Source organism: Vigna umbellata, chromosome 3 (assembly GCF_029865625.1).
Source record: "Vigna umbellata cultivar VRB3 chromosome 3, Vumbellata_1.0, whole genome shotgun sequence".
NCBI lineage: Eukaryota > Viridiplantae > Streptophyta > Magnoliopsida > Fabales > Fabaceae > Vigna > Vigna umbellata.
This window is the reverse complement of record NC_142167.1, coordinates 10083367-10107399: the sequence shown is the minus strand read 5'-3', so window position 1 is coordinate 10107399 and position 24033 is coordinate 10083367. Positions and strand designations below refer to the sequence as shown.

Sequence of the window (24033 nt, the reverse complement as noted above, 5' to 3'; positions counted from 1 at the left end):
AAATATATAATTGAATTAATAATTCACAATGATGACACTACGGTATTCAAGCTAAGTTCACATTGTTTAATCATTACTAATATACTAATTATCATTACAATAAATGTTTATGATAAATTGACTCGCGTTAATTATGATTATAATTAACATCTCATAAAATTTAATAAATTAAATAAACATGTTATATATAAAATATTTAATGTTAAAAAATTTAGTTGGATTAGTTTAATCAAAAGATACATTTGCTATAATGATCTCAATTACTATAATTAAGTATAACAGTGTATCTTATAAATAAAAAATAACCCTTATTTGAAACATAGAAAGATATATTATCGTTGTCTTTTATTACCTATCTATGTTGCAATTTTTTATAATACATAATTGATAAACACTTGTATTTTTATATACTAAATAAACACGTGTAACTAGATCTTAACTCATTAGTTTATCTAAACGTGTTTACTATTTTTAAGTCAAGAAAAACAATCAGTTTAGCCTATGCAACAGACATAATTATTTATTTTATGTCATTAATATTTATAACAAATAATATATTTAAATATATGCATTATATTATAATCAGAACTTGTAATAAAAATGTAAACTATATTTTAAATATACTGTGTTACAAAATTATTTTTAGCTATAGCTAGTTTTAATAAAATAATTCAAATAGATAAGAAGTTTTGAAAACTACTTAAAATTTTTGTCGTCAATATAAAATACTTATTAAAAAGATAATTTCTTAATGTATTTTACGTACACAAGGCGTGCTTAGATATCAGTTAGTTGTTCTGATTATACGTTTCTCTTATTATTACTAATTTGTAATAGGAAGCAAGCAAGCACTCTAATAATTCATTAACTTTGATTTTTTTTACAACAACTTTTATCGGTTTTTCTTCTTACCCTCCCATAATTACTGCCCGCAACACAAATATATGAAAATGATCATCCTACCTGTCATACTATTATGAAAATATCCCAGAAGTTTTTCGAAATAAGATTTCCAAGATAAAAATTTCAGGACAAGATATTTAGAGAGTTTTTCATAATTTTAAACAAACATTTTTTTTTCTTTATGAATTTAGTAATCTGAAGTTTTTCAAATTAAACATTGAGAAAGGAAAGAAAATATATTTTGTTGCCGGAAATCGGAATCTGGAAAGGATTTCCATATTTTGGTATGGGAACACAGTCTGAAAATTCGATTACGGTAGAAGAAAATGTAAAACCGGAAAATTTATTCCGGAAATGATTTAAACAGCATAAGGAAATAAATTACGTTTGTCATAACTACCGGAAAATTAAAGTAAACAATGTAAAAGGTTAACTATGGTATTTTATAACTTTGATAGAGTGCAGGAAGCAATACCCCATAGTATAGCCGTTAACAAAAGAGAAAGCCCAACATCAAGCCCAAACATTTGGGAGGGAAAGAAAGAAGTCCAAAGGACAATCTCGTAATCACACAGATGTGTAATCGAGGCGGGAAAAAACGCAAAGCAAAACATACTAAAAAAAACGTGTCTTTTCTCGGGCTGAAGAAGAAGCCGAAGCCCTACCTTCGCATCCATTCATTGATCACAGTAATCGGAAAATGCCTCCCAAGAAGAAGAAACTCAATACCGAGCAACCTTCCAAGTTCGGCATCCAGCACTTCTTCGATCTCGCCTCTCAGAAATACCACCACCTTCAACCCCACACCACCACCACCGCCGCCACCGCCACCTCCACCAGAACTGCCGCCACCGCCACCTCTACCAGCACTGCCGCCACCGCCACATCTATCAGCACTGCCGCCGCCACCACCTCCACCAGCACTGCTGTCGCCACCTCCACCAGCACCGCTGTCGCCACCTCCACCACCACCTCCACCATCAATTCGCCACAGCAACCCGACGAAGTGTCTTCGCAGACGCGTTTCAACTTCTCCCCTGGAATGGTAGCACAGCTAACTAAGTAGCCAATTAAGGGTTTGTTTGGATATAAGCTAAAATTACTTTTGAGAGCTTATCTGTTGGAAATATAGAGTTCCCAAAAATTCTTCTAATTTGCATCCAAACGGATTCTAGCATGATTCCAGTGACCGTTTTTTTTTTTCTGGATTTCTTCGGAAATTAACTACATTGTATGAATTCAGTTAGTGAAGCAGAGCCAGGACGACGCCGTCAACGAGGTCACCTGGAAAATATCTCCCGTGAATGAGAGGCTTCTGGCTGTTTCCAAACACACGCCTGAAGTGATCAAAGCGTTGGCTGCCTCTTCCAAACTAAACTTGTCGGCAATTCGCAATGACAGTGGCAAGGAGGCAAATTTTCTCTCTGTTCCTTTTAATTTGACATTTATTGATGTGAGAAATGCTTGCAACACACTTTTATGTTGGCCGAAAGTTATTGAAAATCAAATTTTTTGGTGGGTTGAAGTTTTATATTTCAACCCATAATTGAGTGTCTTAATCAGAGTGTGCCAAGGAGTATGTTGCTACTTGTTACCATGCTCTAATTATCAATGTTAGTGAATGAATTTGATTGTGGTGCAGACTTGTCTGGATAAGGTTGCTTCGCCAACTCCCAAGGTGCCGTTGAGCTTCAAAAGGATAAACTTGGCCCTTGATGTGATCGGACAGAGTCCCTTCAGAACTCCACCGTCTCTGTCTTATCGGCCTGACAAGGTGGTTGATTTCTTGTGTACAAATCTGGGTGCTTACATGTTCGTTTTCCTTGATCGAGTAATGGTCTTGGAATTTTGTTTTGTACAACGGGAGTTTCCATTTTGTGGTTTGAATTATAGTATTGGTTTCGTTCAGGTGAGAACCATGTTGCACAGGTATGGGGATTGGGTGGTGGTATGCTGTAATTCTGAAATTGTTGATTCCGTTTAAAGTTGTTGTCGTCCTTTCCTTAAGAGGTGTGTAATAAGAAGGGAGCTTTTAGTTTCTCGGGAATTTCATGTTGGGAATGTTTGGATTATTTTTAGAAAAAATAACAGTTAAATATTTTAGGACGGATAAAATAGGGATATGAAGGAGAAACACGGAGGCTTTCGGTAGTTGTAGGTGTTTTAATTCCAGTCACATCCCTCTGAGCCTTTTCATCATCGTCCCTCTCTTTCTATCACTCTCTCTAAGGTTTTGGCATGATTGCTTTTAGTCTGTCCTTTAGTATTGATGTGGAAAAGCTGTGTTAGCTACCTGCAGAGTTTTTGTTGTGCTAATTTTAGTTTATTTTTACAAAAAAATTTAGTGGAGTTAGGGTTTCGTTTTATGAATTGTTTGAGTGACATTTGAATTGCTACTGGCATCCTTGAGAACTTTGGCCATATCAGATGCTGTGCTTCACTGTTTTTACACATGATGCTGTGTAAGGCTGAACCCTTTTACTGGGTCTTGTAGCAATTTCTACTTTGGGATAGAAAACACAGGTTTCTGATTGGAGACTGAACACAATTTTTATGCATATCAACAAAATAGCCAAGTTCCTAAATCTTATTTATGGTGATCCCACATCACACTGCCTTTATTTCTAGTTATTCCAATGCACTCTTGCAGAATTTTTGGAAAGTCACCCCTTTTTACTGTTGTTCATGGAATTTTGTTTTGAATGAAATGGGTGCTTAATGATCCTTTTCATTGATTGACTGATGCTCGTGGATATTTGTTGTATTCTTCTTGTGAATCAAATGACTACTTCGTTTGAGTTTCTTCTGTGTTTGTTTCTTGCAGGTGCAGCGGAGCAAGGATATTGAACACAAGAGACCGTGCGACCGGCCTTTGCTAAGACAGAACAAAAAGGTTAGGTTAGGTCTGGTCTCTTATACCTTTTGGTAAAGCAGATATGAAAGAAAGTTTTGGATTGAGAAGAAAAAAATTATTTAATTTTGGAATAAAAGTGAGCATAATATAAGTTTTAACATGACTGAAACATAGTTCTAGAGAATGGTATCCGAAACCATTAGGCATGATTAAAACCTTGCTTAGAGTTGGAGAGAGAAACTGGAACCTGAAAAGAACGGATGGCAAAGCCACAATCAATTGCTTTAGCACATTTTCATGCATTTATAAGTTTGAACTTGTCAACCTTGTGCTACTAAAGTTGTACAATGAGCTACTATATTTTTATTAACAGTCAATGAAAACTAGTTTAATAAAATGTTTCCCGTATTACTATGAAAAAGACCCCTCTGAAGTCTGAATCATTGGCACGTTTTTTGTTTCATGGAGGAGTCTTTTGGCATTTTACTTGTCATTCTGTGAAATGCTTAAACTTCAGCACTTTGGAAGCCACTTATTAATTTGAATGTTCACTTTTATAGGCATTGCTTGAACTCCTAGATCAAGTTGAAGATGCCATTGCTATTGATGATGCTCCAGTTTGCAATAGCAACACTTATTCCTTTAAAGTACCTCAAAGTCAAGCTTACGAGCTCCCTGTCAAAGTCAGACCTGCAGTAGAAATGACCAAATCACATTTACCTAAAGAGGGTGTTGATGTCTTCTCCAATTCTAATTATTTGGTTTTAGAGGTATAATTTTGGAACTAAGCTTTTGTAATGGATTTTGGGTTCACAAAAAGAAAAGAAAACAAATACTCATGGGGTTATTACTATTTACTTTCTAATTTAGGTATCTGAACTTAGGTCTGCTGATTCATCTGCTGCTCAATGCTCATCATACAAGGTGTTGTGAGGATCATTGATGTATTTTCTTACTGCTTCTGTGAATCTGACAAATAATACGAGTTGGTCCATTGTTTTCCAGGTGCTACGTTTGCTAAATGAACAAACTGGGGAAGAGCGGGCTGTAAACCTATGGAATGAGTGGTAAGCTGGTGTGCTTCAGTGTACTTAAGCTTATATCAGAGTACCTATCTTATAATTATTACTGTCGGTTTTTCACTTGCTATTTATAATATTTCTAGCATTTCTAATTCCTCTTCTAAATAAATGATCCCAGGTCTTGTTGTGTAATTTCACCTGGAGATACTGTGCATGTAATCGGACAATTTGATGAAGGGGGGAATTGTGATATTGATCGTGATAAAAACTTTTTGATTGTACACCCAGATATTCTAATGTCTGGAACGCGGGTAGTTTTCTATTACTCTCTCATTTCCGTTTGTGGCTTCAGACTTTAACCTTGATTTACTGTGGGAAATATGATATAGATTTGCCATGGCAATGTTAAAAGGTTTATTTGTTTCAGTTTTTCTAACTGAGCAGGGTTACTGTTGTTTACATCACTTATTTCTGTGCTTCTGTAGACATTCAAAGATAGTGTTGGATGTATTTAGTATTGTTTGCACATTTTCCACTTTGAAGTCCCTCATAGCTTTTTATTAGTAACTTAAGCATGCTATTGAAACGAAGCAGAAAATAAAGTGATGTTATTAGTAAATAGAATTGTAAGATAGTGCATACTGAAAGGGGGAGTTCTGACAAAGATGTTTACATCAACCTGCACTCCTGCAAACTATTGTTTTAATATTTTTCACACATTAATGCCTTAAAACTGGTGGTTGAACCACATATGTCGAGTGCAAGTCTTATAGTCTCATAAAATTTGCTCAATTTATTTTTTAGTTGAAAAATTTAATCATGTTTCACCATTCATGACTTTGAAATGTAAGGAAATGGACACTTTTCAGGCTGTTGAGTGGTAAATGCCCTTATATGCAATTCAATGTATTCTATGACCTATATTTATGTGTGTTTTTGTGGATGTTTACTTCTAACATGATACATCATTCCAGGTTGCTTCCAGTTTTAGCTGCCCAAGGAGAACTGTCTTAGACGAGAGGCTGAAAAACAATGATTACTCAACTGCAGCATTAGCTGGAACAATGCTGCACCAAATTTTCCAGGTCTCTAAAATTCATCCGTACCCCATAAGACAATGTAAAATACATACATACACACACATGGTCTCATTTTGTTGAATCATACTGTAACATTTTGTTTCTTTTTTCTTTTTAAATTTATTCTTCAAAATTTTATCTTGTGTTGCGGTGTGGTATGTTGGTGCAGGCTGGGCTAACAAATGACCATCCTACAGTAAATTTCATGGAAGATTATGCAGAAGTGGTATTACAGAAAAACATTGAAAGTTTGTATGCATGTGGAGGTGTGGTATTGTGTCTTTATATGTATGACATTTAAATTTGTATGTACACATCTCACATTTAAAGTTTGGAACTTCACCAACAAAAGTTTTTCTCCAATATAACTTGTTGAATATTGACTCTGTATCATTTCTTTTGCATATGTACGTTGCAGTAAATGAGAATGACATTCGCAAAACTATGAGAGATGCTATTCCTAGATTACTAAGTTGGATCATACGGTTTAAAAATATGGAGGTACATAAAAAAATTTTATTCTTTTTTTCTGAAACTTTATTTATTGTTATCTTTTGTCATAGATGTGTTTCCTTTGCTGTTTTCAAATGTAACTGATACTTCAAGGCCATATTGTCTCTTTGTAGCTTTTCTAGAATATGTATTTTTAGATTGATGATATGTGGCAATCTCGATAGGTATAGCATTTATAGAAATAATTTACATTATATCTTAGATGTCGTGCTAATTAGATTTGTGGTGTTCAATGTTTGGGAAAGAATATTCTCTTGTTGGAAAGAAAGGGTAGAAGGGAAGTTTAGGTTGTTTTGACCCTAGCTTCGGTAGGATCTAATACCTATCAAACAAAAGGGGAAGTTTTATTAATTTTTAGGAAAGGTGATCTCCAAATGAATCAACTGAACAATGCTCTTGTACCATATCCCAAAACTACATAAGGAATACTAGAAAATATTAAACTTGTCACCTATTGCTCTAGTTCTTATTCATTGAGTATTGTGACTGATGACTTAGTAGGAATACTAGAAAATATTAAACCTGTCACCTATTGCTCTAGTTCTTATTCATTGAGTATTGTGACTGATGACTTAGTGTTTTGGCAGGAAAGAAAAGACCCGAATGTCAAATTTGGATTTGATAATGGACCAAAGAATGTTGGCATATCTGAGGCAAGCTCCAATCTATTCTCCAAAGAATGTTTAGCCAGGGAATATACATTTTGTAGATGATGCACAGTTGTAATAGCTTAACAAGTTTTGGGGGAGCACTTTAGCTTTTAATGATGAATTGCTTATTTGTCCACAAATATGCAACTATTTTTTTGATTTGGTCGTTGTTGTGCCCTTTTGTTTCTCTTAAACTTAGTATTCATAATTAATGTTTTAGGTAATTGATATTGAAGAGATGGTGTGGGCTCCAAAATATGGATTAAAAGGGATGATTGATGCTTCAGTCAGAGTGAAAATTCAATCACAAAGGGATGAACAAGAGGAAAAGATCATGCCAGTAGAGTTCAAGACTGGAAAAACACCAAATAGCCAGGCAAGTTGTGGTCCTCACTTAAATTCAGTCAATAAAAAGTGAATCAGATAGGTACTCCAATGAACACATTACAAGCACTAGAAATATTTTATGATACCTACTTGTGGTATTTTTCACTTGCAACTCTTCCATTTCATATCTGCAGTCATCAGTTGAGCACAGTGCCCAAGTAATTTTGTACACTCTCTTGATGTCTGAAAGGTGCAAACCAAACTATTAATTTCTAACAGTATGTAGAAAAAATTTCTGAAATTTTGTTTATTTTGTCCTGATTATGTTAATAGGTATCAGACAACTGTTGATTCTGGTCTTCTATATTATCTCCAATCTGATCAAACACAGGTAAAATCCGTTCCTTTAAGTTATCAGTTATTTTTATTTCTGCTAAGAGAAGGTAATATTGTTGTTGGATATTGAGCCAATAATAGAAAGGTCCATATCCAGCTGTTTCCTAGATTAATGGAGCCAATATTCTGATTATTTATGTGGAAATAAACTTCAATTGTTTTATTTTTTATTTACAAAGGGCATCGTGGTTCAAAGATCTGACTTAACTGGGCTAATAATGCAACGAAATGAACTAGCAAGTTATATTCTTAAGGCGTTGACTCTGCAGCAACTGCCTCCAATGTTACAGGTACTAGTTTTCCATAATTTTATAAAGTATTTTTAACAAGTTCATTGTATTGGCATTACAAGCCTTCATTTGCTGATTGTAGAGTCCTAGCATTTGCAGAGGTTGTCGCCATCTTAATGTTTGTAGCATTTATCACAAGGTACTTCTTCTTTACCTTAAAAAGTGCAGAATCTTTGCAAACAGTTACCTCTTCTAATATAGACCCTATTATGGTTGTTTCTGCTGGTGATTTTAAGGTTCAAAATCATCTTTTACTTAGATATGTTCTCAATGGATAGGACCATAGGTGACTAAGATTGATTATTTTTTCTTCTGATTTCTACACATATATTAGAAGCTTTTTTTTTTTGCAATTGCATGTTTACTTCTGTATTTAAGAACCCTGTAAGATTACTGTTAGTTTAACCAATTCTCCCAGTACACTAATGTTAATTGCTGCATTATTTTTCTTTCTGATCATTATTACTGAAAATAGTGTTTTCATCTTGTGTTATGTTCATATAGATGTCATTGATTTGTTTCTGCACAATGTTATATAATATGATATCTACTATAGTAATGAGGATATTAGAAAGATCTCAAACAATAATTTTTTGAAGTTTATCATAATGTTATTGCTTAATTTTTGTAACAATCTATTCTGGGTAACATGTCTATTTCTTGTGTCACAACTATAAAATGCTTTAGGCAAATGGTGGAAGCACAGAGAGCAGTGGGTTGGGAGAAGATTTTGATTCTCTAACTAATTACATGACTTCTTCGCATTCTAAGTTTCTCCGCCAATGGGATCGATTGATTGACTTAGAAGCTAAAGAGACTGAGGTTTGAATTCTGTGCTTTTGTTTTTTCCTTGAAATTTATTTTAATCAATTTACAAGTTTAAAAAGTCTTCTTTTTTACTTCTCTCCTTTATTGTTTCAGATTTTAAGGAAAGAGGTCTGGCAATCACATAGTTCAAAGAGTTCAAACAGTAGTGGTCTTTCTTCTATTGTTCTTGACTCACTAGGAATACCTCTTGAGAAATCCCTTAAAGATAATCAATTCACTTATCGTTTCATACAACAAGATTCTTCTTCTAACCTCTATGAAGTTTCCGATATGTCTTCTAGTGTCTCATTGAAAAATGATTTAGATTCCACACTTCGAAGTGGAGATCATGTGGTATGTATACTTTCCTATTACTATTTGGAAATAATTGGCTGTAGTTGTGATATCTGGTTGTTTAACAAAATCAAGGTAAAGTTTGCAATGTGGTATGGAAGATATAATTCCCACAAAAGCTTTTGTAGTGAAGAATGCACCCAAGGGATTCCAAAGTCCCAAGTCTGTTTAGGAAACAATTAGAAAAGAAATATCCATAATTAGTTGGTTATAGTTTATATGTATACAATATATAATTAGAACCCAAGAGTGGATAAATATTATATAAACAAAATACATCTAGGTAAGCCATGTACTATGAATCATCGCTATAAAATCGGATAAGTGTGTCACTGACAAACCCAAAAATGCTTTGGTTGGTTGATCAAATTTGTCATTTAGGTTCCCAGTTTCTCCCATTTTCCACTCCTCACAATCATTAATCATCAGTTTTATTTAGCAGAATTAGATCAATCACATCACAATTTTCATAAAAGTGTTGCAGAACAAGTTCATTCCATAATGAATAATTGATTACATGTTGTAGATATAAAATATGGATTAGATGAATAGTTGTACGTTAATTTATGCCCAAAATTCCGAAGATATATTCTCATTTAGTTGGCAACAAACTGAAGACCGAAATAATGTATAAAGGTACATCATCAAATGGAAAATTCTATTGATGTTGTGAATCTCAATCAATCTCCTAAAATTAAGGTTGGAATGAATTTCCCAAAATTGAGGCTCTATGAATGACATTTCCCCTCAAGTTGGGTGATAAATGTCTATCAATTGAATCTAATGTTCCCTTAGAAAGTGGATTTTAAACATAATTCAACCTTACAAAATTGGTTTATAGGGTAAGGTTTGCTCCCATTTAAATGTATTATAATTTAGTTATATCTCTAGTCATAAGATCTTTAACATGCTATTTTTGTCCATGTGAGATCTTCAACAATCTTATAACTTGGCCTTAGAAGAGCTTTACTTAAAATGTTTGTAGTTTGGATGCATGAAGGTACATAAAAGGAGGCTTTAGGCTACATTTGGAGATAAATAATAGATTAGGATTTATAAATTATTGTATTTGGTCTTTGTTGGGCTTTTTCTAATTGTTTCTATCTTTGTGTAATTAGCATCTCTCGGCTTTTATTTATTAAGTTAACTTTTAAGATAACTTGTTGGACCATTAAGCCTAATTAGTTAAATGAGCCTAGTAGTTTTAGGTACATATTATTAGTAGCCATGTGTTGGCTTGTTTAAGAAGTTTTAACCCTTTTGTAAAGGAAACTTTATGTTTTTCAGAGAAACTCTCTAGGTTCTCAGGGAATCTGTTACGATCTAAGGTAGGGGTAATAATAAGGGTTGGAAAGTATACGAGCAGAGAGAATATTTAGTATAAGTTAATTAGAGTAAATAAATATATATTTAGGAAAATATTCAATATAAGATATTTATAATTAAGGATATATGCTAGGATAATATACGGAGAGATATTTATATTAAATATAGGGATATTTATATTAAATATTAAATATAAGGATATTTATATTAAATGCAGATATATTCTAGAGGAATATTTAATAAAAGATGGGCGGGAAATAATTAATATAAATAAGGTTAGAGTCCAAGGTTAAAGACAGGCTTTTGATTATTGAGTTTTGTGACAGAAATTATTGTCTTGTGAGGGAGGTTATGCTCTCAAAGTAATTGGAGGAGGTTATGCTCTCAATTATTGTTTACCCTTGTTTATTCAGATATTACCATCAATAAAAGAGATCCATTCATCCATTGTTATTCGTTTATTGTTCTATTACGTGTGAGAGAGTGTGAAAGGTTGTATTTGGCTAGTTTACGTACTCAGGTACGTAACAATTGGTCCGACCTGCCGGATCATCATGGAGGGAAGAGTGAATGTCATTGAAGGAAGATTAGAGCTCATAGAAATCTCCATGGGAGGACTGGAGGCAGCAGTCCAGGAACTGGTGAAGGTGATGGGAGAGCGAGGTCGACGACATGAGGGAAATCCTGATGGAAGTCAGGGGTCTGTCAACGGGAGAAGGAATGAGGAGGACGAGAGAGATGGCAGCAGGCTAGATGGTGGACACCGAGAGGAGCAACCGTATTGGAGGAGAAGGGTAGACTTACCCATCTTCGAAGGAAGCGATCCTTTGAATTGGATCAATAGAGCGGACAAATTCTTTGAGCTACAAGGAGTGTCGGAGGAAGAAAAGTTGCGCCTAGCCTATATCAGCATGGAGGGAGTCGCGGGACACTGGTTCAGATTCTGGAGGGAGAAGGCCAGGAACCGTTCGTGGGCAGGATTAAAAGAGTCAATGGTGATCCGTTTTGGAGGAAGAAACCGGGGAACCATCTTCGAGAGACTGGCGGCCTGTAAACAATCAGGAACCGTGGAAGAATACATCCAAGAATTTGAACTCTTGGTCGGCCAAACAGAAACAATGCCCGAAGCACAACTGATGGGGTACTTTATGGCAGGATTGCAGGAGGGGATCCGTAATCAACTCAGATTACTTGATCCGCGGGAGTTGATGGACGTTATGAGACTGTCAAAGGACGTGGAAGAGTTCCAAGGGGGCGTGAAGGCTGGGAGCGGAAGTGTGATCAAGAATCAATCTGGAGAAAAACCGAACGGGGTGGATACGCGACTGGAGTCAGTCGCCCGAACCAAGGCCGAATGGTAACTGCCGTGGAGAGCTGAGCGGACATCACGGAGAATGTGGGGACCGGACGAAAGGAAATAAACGTGAGGGATCTACCTTATGAGGAATATGAAAAACGTAGGAAAGAAGGAAGGTGCTTTAGATGCGGCGAGCGGTTCGGTCCTGCGCACCGTTGTCCGGATAGGAGTTTGAGAGTCCTGATATATGCAGAGGATGACGAAGAATTTCCACCACCCAAACCTCCAGACTTGAATTGATGAGGAGCCATGAGATCAAGCTCCCCAATCCAACCTTGGGGACAAGGTTGTTTTGCAGCGGGGAGTAATGTTACGATCTAAGGTAGGGGTAATAATAAGGGTTGGAAAGTATATGAGCAGAGAGAATATTTAGTATAAGTTAATTAGAGTAAATAAATATAGTATAAGTTAATTAGAGTAAATAAATATATATTTAGGGAAATATTCAATGTAAGATATTTATAATTAAGGATATATGCTAGGATAATATACGGAGAGATATTTATATTAAATATAGGGATATTTATATTAAATATAAGGATATTTATATTAAATGCAGATATATTCTAGAGGAATATTTAATAAGAGATGGGCGGGAAATAATTAATATAAATAAGGTTAGAGTCAAGGGTTAAAGACAGGCTTTTGATTATTGAGTTTTGTGACAGACATTATTGTCTTGTGAGGGAGGTTATGCTCTCAAAGTAATTGAAGGAGGTTATGCTCCCAATTATTGTTTACCCTTGTTTATTCAGATATTACCATCAATAAAAGAGATCCATTCATCCATTGTTATTCGTTTATTGTTCTATTACGTGTGAGAGAGTGTGAAAGGTTGTATTTGGCTAGTTTACGTACTCAGGTACGTAACAGAATCGTTGACCTTTGCTATTGTTTGATATTGGTAGATATTGTTTTTAACACAATCACCTATTTACCATATTTATGTTTGGTTGCCATATATACTTGTATCATTCTTTATTATAAATATATTACCCTATGTGTGTTTTAGACACAAGAGAGATTAATCCTAACTCAAAGCGCCTAAAGGTTTTGATTGTCAATATTTGGATTTTGAATTCATTGAGAGGATTTTCTTGGCTCTTGTCGTAGAACACTGTTCTTATCAAAGATTGAGATTTTTATGGTGAATTTTCATTGACTCATTAATAAGCTAGATAGTGACATCTTCATCTTTGTCTTATTTCTGCATTCTTCTTTGATTTACTTTGTTTATACTTCGAGATAAATCAAATACAAAAAAGAGTGTACACTTTCTTAGATAGGATCGTATCATTTAGATAGCGGTCAACTGCGCTGAACTTGTCTCTTTCTCCTCTTTCAAGCTCTAATACCATGTTAAGAAGTGGACTTTATGTCTAACTCTATCGTAGCAAGATTTGTTATTTGTTGGACATATTGTTCCACCTGCTATCATGCCGTTATCGGATTACCTATTAATGTCACAAGATGTATATAACTTGGCATGCGGAGGGTGTATTGAAAGTCCCACATCGACTAAAGATAAGACCAATTTAGAGTATATAAGTGAGTGCAATCCTCACCTTACAAGCCGGTTTTGTGGGGTTGAGTTAAGCTTAAAGTTTATTTCTTAACACTTAGGAACTACTCTTGATTCTTATATTTGTATTTCCTAAGTCCAAGTGTCAAATCTTTCTTTCAACTTATCCATTTTTTTAGAGTCTTGACATTGTTCTTCACATTTCTTAATTCTATTCTTTCCTTTTTTTGTGTTTTTGATTCCTTGTTGAATTGTGATTGATGCTAATAATAGATCCAATCTTGAGTTTCATCTTGTATCTATTACATCAGTCACTATATGATAGGATATGAATGTGGGCCTTAGAAGGAAGGGAAGACAATAATAAAATATAGTTGTTAGAGGGGTTTAGGGGTCTGTTTGGACAGTTAGGAAGCAGGGGTAGGATAACTGTCCTGGTGGGGTGTTATGTTCAGTTTAGGAGGAGTCTTTAAATAGGGAAAGGGTTGTCTAGGGAGGGGACTTTTGGAGAGATCATTGTTGACAGGTATTGACCTTTGAAGAGGGTTAAGCCTCTGTATCCAGATTGTACAGAACATTCTTTCTGTGAATAACACTCAGTTTCATTCTTTTCTTTGTGTTTTGCGGTGAGAAGTGAGTTCTTGATTAGGTTCCCAGATCAGGAACCTATCACTATAGTACAAGGAATAAAAATGAGGAAAACCAACAACAAATGGATTTGGGTAACCAATGTATGGAACAACACTGCAATCCTAAAATGATTGACAAGTTGAAACAAAGATATGCTACATTGAATTCGAACATTCAAAAATACAAATCAAGAGTAGTTTGCAAGAAAATAAACAAAGTTTCTTTAGAAATGATAGAATCTCTGTTAGGCCATTACTTGTATATAATAGAAGGAAAACCGGTACATAGACCGGTACACAACCTAACTGCCAAGGCAGTTAGAATGGGTAGTTAGGAGGTTTGTATATAAGGGCTGTAAGGGTAGCTTTGAGGGGTTAGCGAAGTAAATACTATTGTTTGTCAGGAACGTGTTGTCCTGATCGGGAGAGGTTAAGCTCTTTGCATTGTATCTTTGATTGTTTTGTGAATAAAGAACCTTTACAGCATCGTTGTGTTGTGTTGAGTGAAGAGAATTGAGTTTCCATTAGGTTCTTGATTAAAGAACCTAACAATCTCAATCACAAAATTAAAATGACTACTTATATTGGGGACCTAAGACTACTAACTCCATCTTACTGAATAGACCTAATGGTCCAACAAACTATCTAAGAAGCCTACAAAGAAATAATGCCCAATAAGAGGTTCTAATTACATAAAACATAGAAAAAATTAAAATACTCCGAGCAAAGGCCCAATTCAATATACTATACAATTCCTAATCTACTATTTAATTCCAAATGTAGTCTCAAGCTTCCTTCTTTCTTAGTTCTTTATCACCATGGTCAATCTTCTCTTATTAAATTGTTCAATTTCCACATGCTTAGTTTCTATCTTAAATAACTGGGTTCTTGGCAATGCTTATAGCAACTTTATATCATACAAAACTTAGTTGTGATTGCCTGTTTATTTTCACTGTTATATTTTTACAAAAATTAGAAATTGGCTTTGCATTCTAGACAATCCACTAGACATTTTATTTGACTTAGTCCTTAAGTCAGTCATGCAAGTTATGAGAAATAGAGAAGATTGGGAGAGAATATCCCTTGTGTGTTTAGCATACACATAGGGTAGTTTATTTATATTGTAAGATATGGGCCAATGCCCTTAATACATAATAGACTAAGCCCAAATAACAGAAACACACATCTTATCATCTAACACTCCCCCTCAAGCTGGAGCATATAAATCATATGTTCCAAGCTTGTTACAAAGATAATCAATTCTAGGTCCTCGTAAGGACTTAGTGAATATGTCTGCCAACTGGTTGCTTGAGTTAACAAACTCAGTCTTGATATCTCCGGATATGATTTTTTCTCGAATGAAATGACAATCAACTTCAATGTGTTTGGTTCTCTCATGGAAGACAGGGTTAGAGCTGATATGGAGAGCAGCTTGATTATCACATATAAGTATCATGTGAGTGACATCTCCAAATTTCAATTCACTAAGCAATTGTTTAAGCCACACAAGCTCGCAAGTAGCTGATGCCATAGCTCTATATTCTGCTTCTGCACTAGACCTTGCCACAACACTCTGCTTCTTACTTTTCCAAGATATCAGGTTGCTACCAATAGAGACACAATATCCAGAAGTAGACCTCCTATCAGAAGGGGAACCAGCCCAATCAGCATCTGAATAACAAACAATTTTTGTATCGTTGTTAGGGCCATATAGCAAACCTTTTCCAGGTGATCTTTTAATATACTTCAGTATGCGAACAACTGCATCCCAATGGTCTTCACATGGGGAGTTTAGAAATTGACTCACCACACTAACTGCGAAAGAAATGTCAGGACGCGTAACAGTAAGATAGTTTAATTTACCAACTAGTCTTCTGTACCGTTCAGGATCTGAGAAAGGCTCCCCCTGATTTGGTAGGAGTTTGATGTTAGGGTCCATAGGTGTCTCAACAGATTTACAGTTCATTAACCCTGTTTCCTCCAAGATGTCTAACGCATACTTCCTCTGAGATATGACAATACCATCATTGGATTGTGCTACTTCAATACCCAAAAAGTACCGGAGTTTGCCAAGATCTTTGGTTTGAAAATGATGACAAAGGTGTTGTTTCATCTGAGAGATGCCAAGATAGTCGCTTCCTGTGAGAACAATATCATCGACATACACTATTAAGTAGATACATCCAGCACTCGAGTGGCGATAGAACACTGAATGATCCGCTTCACTGCGAGACATACCAAATTGTTGAACAACACAACTGAATTTACCAAACCAGGCCCGAGGAGACTGTTTTAGGCCATATAAGGATTTGCGAAGACGACATACCAATCCAGATGACTCCCCCTGAGCAACAAAGCCAGGCGGTTGCTCCATATAAATTTCTTCATGCAAATCACCATTGAGCATATGAGAAATAGAGAAGATTGGGAGAGAATATCCCTTGTGTGTTTAGCATACACATAGGGTAGTTTATTTATATTGTAAGATATGGGCCAATGCCCTTAATACATAATAGACTAAGCCCAAATAACAGAAACACACATCTTATCATCTAACACAAGTAGTACTACTCAGGAGAGAATGTTGTTTCCTACCAGCAAATGGATATTTTAAGAACTGCCTTTGGGTTGTGTTATGCATCTTATTTTGTTATTGATATGTACTATTATCTTTTAATTATAACTATCTTTTGTTTACTTCTTAGATACTGCGTAATCAATCTAGCCATCAAATTATTGCTAAAGGGGTGATATCCGATATTAGTCCAAATCATGTATCTGTGAGTATTTTATTAATTGTTTCTTTCGTGTATTGCCTTATCATCACAATCCTTGGTTGGAAAGCTATGTCTTGTCAAATTATTTACTTTGTCAAATTCCTTTAGGTTTCCTTTTCAAAGCGATTACGAATCCCCAGGAGTTCTTCCAGTGTAAATGATCTCATTCAGCAGGTTTGGAGAATTGACAAGGATGAATCTGTGACTTCCTTTGCAACTATGCGGTATCTTCTCTGACTGCCGCTTCATTCACAAATTTAATTTGCAAATTGTGTTATGTTATTGAAAGTTATTTCAGTATATGATTATTTATGCATTTTTCTTGTAGGTTTAATCTTGTACAACTCTTTCTACAAAATGATCGAAGTGCTCATTTGCGGCGGATGATTGTTGACCTTGAGGTGGATTACTTGCTATATGCTGTTTGAATTAGGTACTATATTTCTGTATGACTAACAACTTCATCTTTTCCTGTGTTGATGTCTTCTGGCTCTAGGCTCCTAGATTTGACAGTGGATCTATACTTAGCCAGGATCCTGCGATATCCTATGTTTGCTCAGAGAAGAGTTTGAATTATGACCAACGTAGAGCAATTCTCAAGGTCCGCATGAAGCAATAATTTCTTGACTTCCTTTTCTAGGTTTAGTGTGCAAGTTGATTTAGTTTATCACTAAAATGATTTTTCTGTGACTATGCTTTGTTATTGATTTTCAGATACTTACAGCAAAAGATTATGCACTTATATTAGGGATGCCTGGAACAGGGAAAACGTCCACATTGGTCCATGCCGTGAAAGCCTTGTTGATTAGAGGAACATCCATTTTGCTTACTGCCTATACAAATTCTGCTGTTGATAATTTACTCATCAAATTAAAAGCACAGGTATCCATGTCCGCATATTATAATATCTTGGATTATATCATCTAATTGAATATGGCTCCATGCTGCTGGATAAGAATCCACACCATTTATTTAAATTGTCCACTGTCAGCTATTCTCAATAGTCCATAAGTCTGAAGAAGATAGATTGCTTAGAAAAGTATAACAAATTGCTTAGAAAAGTATAACAAAGTAAAATGGAGATCACTAGAGGTTTTTGACAGTTTGGATTTAGGTCAGAGTGCACTCAACCTCTCTAGGACTGGTTAAAACTTAAAACGAACTAAACACCTGAACTTAATGCAACATGAATCACCAACTTTTTTTTTTCTCATTGTGTAACTTTACTATGTACTCTATCTGAAGCTCCGCAAACATGTGTAAGAGTGAAACACATTATCCTAACCACCGTTCTTTGTCCTCCATTGTAGCTTCCACCAAACATCCTCCTCTTACTTTTGAAGTTCAATTTTCAATCTAGATTGTGGTCTACGTAAGGCCAAAACTACGCCATATGATATTGTGGATGGTGTTATGGGCACTTTGAAGAAACATAGTGGATGAATTAACAAATGTGTGTTATACATGAATAATTCTAGTAAATGTAATAAATGTTAAGAACTCAAATTTAAGTCTAATTTATTTTTTTAAAAAGCAACTTGTAAGGTGAGGTTTGTATTCAGTTATATACTGTAAATTGTCTTTATTTTTAGTCAATGTGGAAAATAAATAATAAACTAATGACATATATAATGATAACAAAATATGAAACGCATTCTGTGAAATAAAATTTGCGAGGCCCTATAAAATTAGCATAACATTACATAAGAACTCTAACAACATCAATAAAAACTACAGAGCTAAAATTAGACAGAATAGGTTAATTTCTATCCCTCTTAATGTTCCTTGCTTTCCTCTTCCAAAATATTGTCATAGTTCTTGTCCTGATAAACGGCACATCCTTTATCTTCTCTTGAATCGTCAATCAATAGTTTTGCAATTTTTCAATCGTGTGCTCAGTTTTCTTTAGATTGCAATTCTTCTTCTACTTTAACCTCTGAAGCATTTTCTGAAACCCTTTTAGAAACTTTTGTAGTTGATAAACTTTTCAATTTGTGGATCGCTTTATTTTCTTTAGCCTAGGAAAGGACAAGGTTATTCTGGTGTCCTGCAGATTGACTACTAAGAAACAAAGGGAATGAAAACCATCTTAAACTGGTTCAGTTTGTTTTAGAGGAGTTTCGAAGGTTTTTCAAGAACCTTGAGGCTTGCCTCTGTTTGGTCCTCTTAAATTTGAAATTTCTTAGTGTCACTTTTTGGTAAACCTAGATATATAGAAACTTTCATGTATTTTTCAGCAGTGAAAATACTGCTTCAACAGAAAGATTACCTTAAATGTCTTCCTTGTTGAAACAAATAAATAAATAACAATGGAGATCATTTTTTAAAAATAAAACAAATCAAATTCGTTGATTCCTCTAATTTGAGATTTGTGACATCTCTTAAAATTAATCTACTGTGACTTTACGTCTGCACCTGTACCTTCTGCCACGTCCCTTCACTTGGGAATTCTGCTGTACTAAATCCCAGCATGAAAACTTGTACTAAATTGATTTGATTGATGTCCTGCATGGTGTACTAATTTTTACTGATGCGTGCCTCTCTTCTTTCTAAATGATTACGATTATTATTTCTGTATATTCTTCAATGTCTACTTTTAGGTGTCATATATTGCATGTCATTATAATTTATATTGATGTAGGGGATTGATTTTGTACGAATTGGAAGACACGAAGTAGTGAATGAGGTGGTCAGAGAACACTGCCTCTCAGGTTTGCCAATTTATTGCTTGTACGCTCCCTATTTGAATTATAATAAGATTTGTAATAAATCTTTTGACAGTGGTTTCTATTTCAGCAATGAGTGTACAAGGTGTTGAAGATATCAAAAGAAGGTTGGAACAAGTCAAAGTTGTCGCAGTTACTTGTCTTGGCATTTCTAGTCCCTTGCTTGCCAACACAAGGTTTGATGTATGCATTATGGATGAAGCTGGACAGACAACCTTACCAGTAAGCTTATTTTTCCTTTCGTATATTTTATAGTACTTTTTCCACAAGATAAAGTAAATTATATTGTCCTCTTGGATTAGTTTCATCATTTTTTTCTTTGATTTCTTTATTTCTTTCTCTTACCATGATTTGATTAGTATAAATAACGGTAAATATGATACACCTCAATTTGTATCAATTCATGTCTTATTCTTTTTTGTCTCTTTTCCTCCCTATGCATTTAAAACTCAATTTTAATTGAAACAAACCATGACATAAGGAAGCGTTGAGAGAAAGGAAACAATTGTTCACGTGTATGTAATTATGTTGTATGCTTTCACAAAAAATATGCTGTAAATATTGCCATTGCAGGTGTCCTTGGGTCCTCTGACGTTTGCTTCAATGTTTGTACTTGTTGGGGATCATTATCAACTGCCACCACTTGTCAATGTATGTGCCTAAACTATTTGTTCTTTGTTTGTACAAAACTCTATAATATGATCTTACGAATTTTTTTATCTGATAATTCCTAGAGTACAGAAGCCCGAGAGAATGGCATGGGGATAAGTTTGTTCTGTAGGCTCTCAGAAGCCCATCCACAGGCTATTTTAGCCTTACAGAGTCAGGTATGTTATGGCTAATGGATATTGGATTAGAATCTTCTGTTTTGTTCCTTTTGATCCATTGTCTAGTGGCTTGACATATTTGGTATATGCAGTATCGTATGTGTCAAGACATCATGGACCTTTCAAATGCCTTGATATATGGTGACAGATTGAGGTGTGGTTCAGTGGAGGTAGCTAATGCAAAACTTGAGTTTTCAGACTTAAGCTGTGACTTTCCTTGGCTAGAACATGTGAGGCTTTTTTTATCTGAATTCTTACTATATTATAGTAAGTTTTTATCTGAATTCTTACTAGATGGAGGATTTTTGCTTTTATTGCTTAGTTCTATCTATTCATATGAGCTTGATCTTCCTTGAAAATTATTATAATGGATAGTACGCTTTAGAAAAGACAGTTTCCTTTTTTCTGTGCTTGTTGGTTTATTTATTTTTGTTAACAGTAATTTTCTTCTTGCATTGTCTCTTTTATTCTAGGTATGTTATTAGCATTGTCTATACAACGTAATTCACCTTGAAAAATTAAAATTGAAAAATAGTATTTAGAAGTTCTTCTTCAATGTTTCATTAAAAGTCTTAGAAACTCATTTCCGCAGATATCAACCTTTGGTTGTCAGTGTCAAATAGTCTCTAGGTTGGGAAATTATGCTGAGCTGTATTTGTCAGTCTTAATATAGATACTGAATAGTCATAGTGTAATGTAGATATTAAGCTGTATTATTAATGTATTCTGGGTAAAGTTTGAGTTTTAATAAAATTTTGAGCGGGTGAAATAAACAATCTTTAAGGGAAAAATTGCCACTGTCACAGATACGATAACAATGTTTATGCTTGGATAAGTTAAATTATGTCTTTTAAGTCTCTTTTTGCATAACCATGTGCAGGTTTTGAATCCTCGAAGACCTGTGATATTTATTGATACTGGTTTGAACATATTTTCCTTTACATCCTTTATCCTCTAGTTCATTGTAAATGAGATTGCTTACATTTACTTTTTCATCATAGACAAGTTGCCGGCTTTAGAGGCAAGAGATCAGAAGGTTGTGAATAACCCTATTGAAGCTCAAATAATTGCTGAGGTAGGTCATTTTCAAAGATGATATAAATTTGTTTTTTACGCGCAAATTCATACGTTTTTCATGTCAAGCTGCCCTAGCCTTGGTAGTCTGTACTGTTAGACCATAGGTATTGATTGTATTGTGAAGGAGTAATTTCTTCCAAAATGATCGATTCATTGATAGTTCTGATTAACAAAAACAAAATAATTAACCTATATTACGGTAACCCGTATGTCATCTGAGTATGTTTACCTAACTAATAGTGATTAAACTCAGTGATTATGCTTTAAGGACGAAACTCTCTTTATACGATATACTAGCAGATAAAATAGCTTTATTGTCCCTTTTTTTAGCTATCAATTGGTTTTATGTCTTTATATTTGGTTAAATTTTCTTATTGCTTTATGAATGCTCTATGTTTGGTTAAAATACACTTGAACATTATATCGGTATACATGACAACCCCAAAGTTGAAGAACTTGGTGGGTTAATTGCCTTGGTCCTTCTTCCTTAACTGTTTAAAGATTCGTGTCATTTGTCTGTTTCATATCCATAAAATCAGTTTTTTCCATTTACTCATGTTGCAGATTGCAAAGGAATTAGTTAAAAATGGAATCGGAAAAGAACACATTGGCATTATTACTCCATATAATTCACAGGCAAACGTCATCCGCCATTGCACGACTTCCTTGGCGATACTGACTTCCTTGGAGATACATACGATTGACAAATACCAGGTTAGGCTGAAGCAAGCATCAAAGTATTATGTAGGACTTGTGAATCTGTGCTCCAAAAATTAAGTCATACAATCGAATAGTCTTTAATATTTCTCTAACATTTAAGGAATCACTTTGGCGTTTCCTTCTGATCATTTCATTTAAATTTTTTGCTCTCGTTACACTGATAAAGATCCCCATTCCTCACAATAAAATGGCCACTTGTTTGTATTTTTTCCAGGGTAGAGATAAGGACTGTATATTATTATCTTTTGTAAGGTCTACTGAAAACCCAACAAGCTGTGCTGCTTCTCTGCTTGGAGACTGGCACAGGATAAACGTGGCTCTTACTCGTGCTAAGGTACTTCTCTTGTGCTCAAACATTTTCCAGTTTCTTACTTTTCCCTCAAACAATTTTCACCATGTTTTGTCATAACAAGAACTTTGTAAATCAACCTACGTAGGGGTTTGGTTATATAAAATTATTCATGTTTTTGTCTGAACAAGTATTGGCCTTGCTTTTTTCTTACAGAAAAAGTTGATCATGGTAGGGTCTCGGAGAACCCTATCAAAGGTTCCTTTACTTAAACTTCTTATAAGCAAAGTTGAGGAGCAAACAGGAATTTTAAGTTTGTCTAAGAAGGATATATATCGAAAAGGTGAGCTCAAGAGATGTTCCCAACTCAGATGATCAATGCAAATTCTTTTATTCATATTTTCTTAGGTTATTGCATTATCATACAAATCACATCCATTATGTGATTTAGAAATGTAAATGTATATAGTGTACAAAACCATTTTCCAATTTTCAATTTTTGCTTTTCCAAAATTAATATTATTGGTTACTAATCGAATAATGCAACCAAAAGTATAAAATTAGGAAAAGATAAACATGAAATAGTATATTTTATATATTTGATTGTGCACTTTGAATGTCATTTAAATTATAATATGAATGTTGTAATATGAATAGCATTTATTTTAGAACATGAGCCAAGTTAAGTTATAATTTAGTACAAAGTGAATAAATTTAAAAGTGGTTTGGTTTAATATAAGCTATAGCAGTTTTTGACCTAGTTCTATATGTTTCGGTAAATAGGTGTTGTAAGTTAAATATTTTATTACGCAATGAATTTGTACTTATTATATCCTAACGTAAGTAAACCTAACATAGTTTAAACAAGTGTAAATCTATATACCTTCTATTGTTGTTTCAAGTCCTTCTAAGTTAACTAATTTTATTACTATATGCTGACAAAATGTTTTATCACTATAAATTGTAATCTCAAGTTGTATCAATCATAAAAAAGAAAATTGAATATAAACTAAATACAGATTATACCAATATCAACACTTAGATTACATTTATTTTTATGGAAATCGAACTTAATAAAATCAGAAAGAAGACCATACCACCCACAGAAGAAGCAAGTTAACTCTTTCAATAATTTCCGAGAACATGAAATCTCAACTCTTAAAGCTTATACACCATAGTCTTCCAACATCATTTATTAAGTTTTGATTTGAATTGAGATGAAATTGAATGAAGAAAAAGGAAGTGAAAAAGTTGACTGACTAAAAGAAAATTAAGAGAAAGGAAAAAAAAGTCAAGGAAAATGATTGAAGAGTTATTTAGATTAAAGAAATTTCAATTGAAAGTGATTTAAATTTACAATAAATTCATCCTGAAAAAATATATGGATTTGATAAATAGACCCCTGTCCCTCTCATAGTGGGTGTGAAGACATTCCAATTTTTTCTAATCAGGATCATAAAAAAGGAAAAAAAAATATCGATAATATATACAAATATCATACATATAAGACAAGTTAATGTAAATATATAGAAAATGTTGAGTGTGATCATACCAACCATGTCTTAAAGACTACTCAAAGCTACATATA

At 34.3% G+C, this 24033-nt stretch overlaps 1 protein-coding gene across 2 annotated transcripts; it reads left to right on the top strand.

Annotated features, from left to right (window-relative positions):
- Positions 1-1536: 1536 nt before the first annotated feature.
- Positions 1537-22962, top strand: LOC124834590 (DNA replication ATP-dependent helicase/nuclease JHS1-like). Of its 2 annotated transcripts, XM_088109765.1 has the most exons (34): positions 1545-1948; positions 2147-2314; positions 2546-2677; positions 3728-3796; positions 4318-4527; positions 4628-4681; positions 4763-4824; positions 4958-5090; positions 5754-5864; positions 6028-6124; positions 6277-6359; positions 6959-7024; positions 7242-7397; positions 7543-7598; positions 7682-7739; positions 7924-8034; positions 8117-8173; positions 8722-8856; positions 8956-9195; positions 16735-16809; positions 16915-17030; positions 17135-17207; positions 17303-17407; positions 17521-17688; positions 19448-19517; positions 19603-19754; positions 20106-20183; positions 20267-20359; positions 20452-20589; positions 21240-21279; positions 21361-21434; positions 22001-22150; positions 22371-22490; positions 22662-22962. In XM_088109765.1, the coding sequence occupies exons 1-34, from the start codon at positions 1604-1606 to the stop codon at positions 22818-22820; spliced, it is 3954 nt and encodes a 1317-aa protein (XP_087965891.1). In that variant the 5' UTR covers positions 1545-1603; the 3' UTR covers positions 22821-22962. The 2 variants fall into 2 exon arrangements, 1 of the variants encoding a protein (XP_087965891.1); XR_015784992.1 differs by lacking the exons at positions 21240-21279; positions 21361-21434; positions 22001-22150; positions 22371-22490; positions 22662-22962 and having other exon boundaries at positions 1537-1948; positions 20274-20359.
- Positions 22963-24033: the final 1071 nt, after the last annotated feature.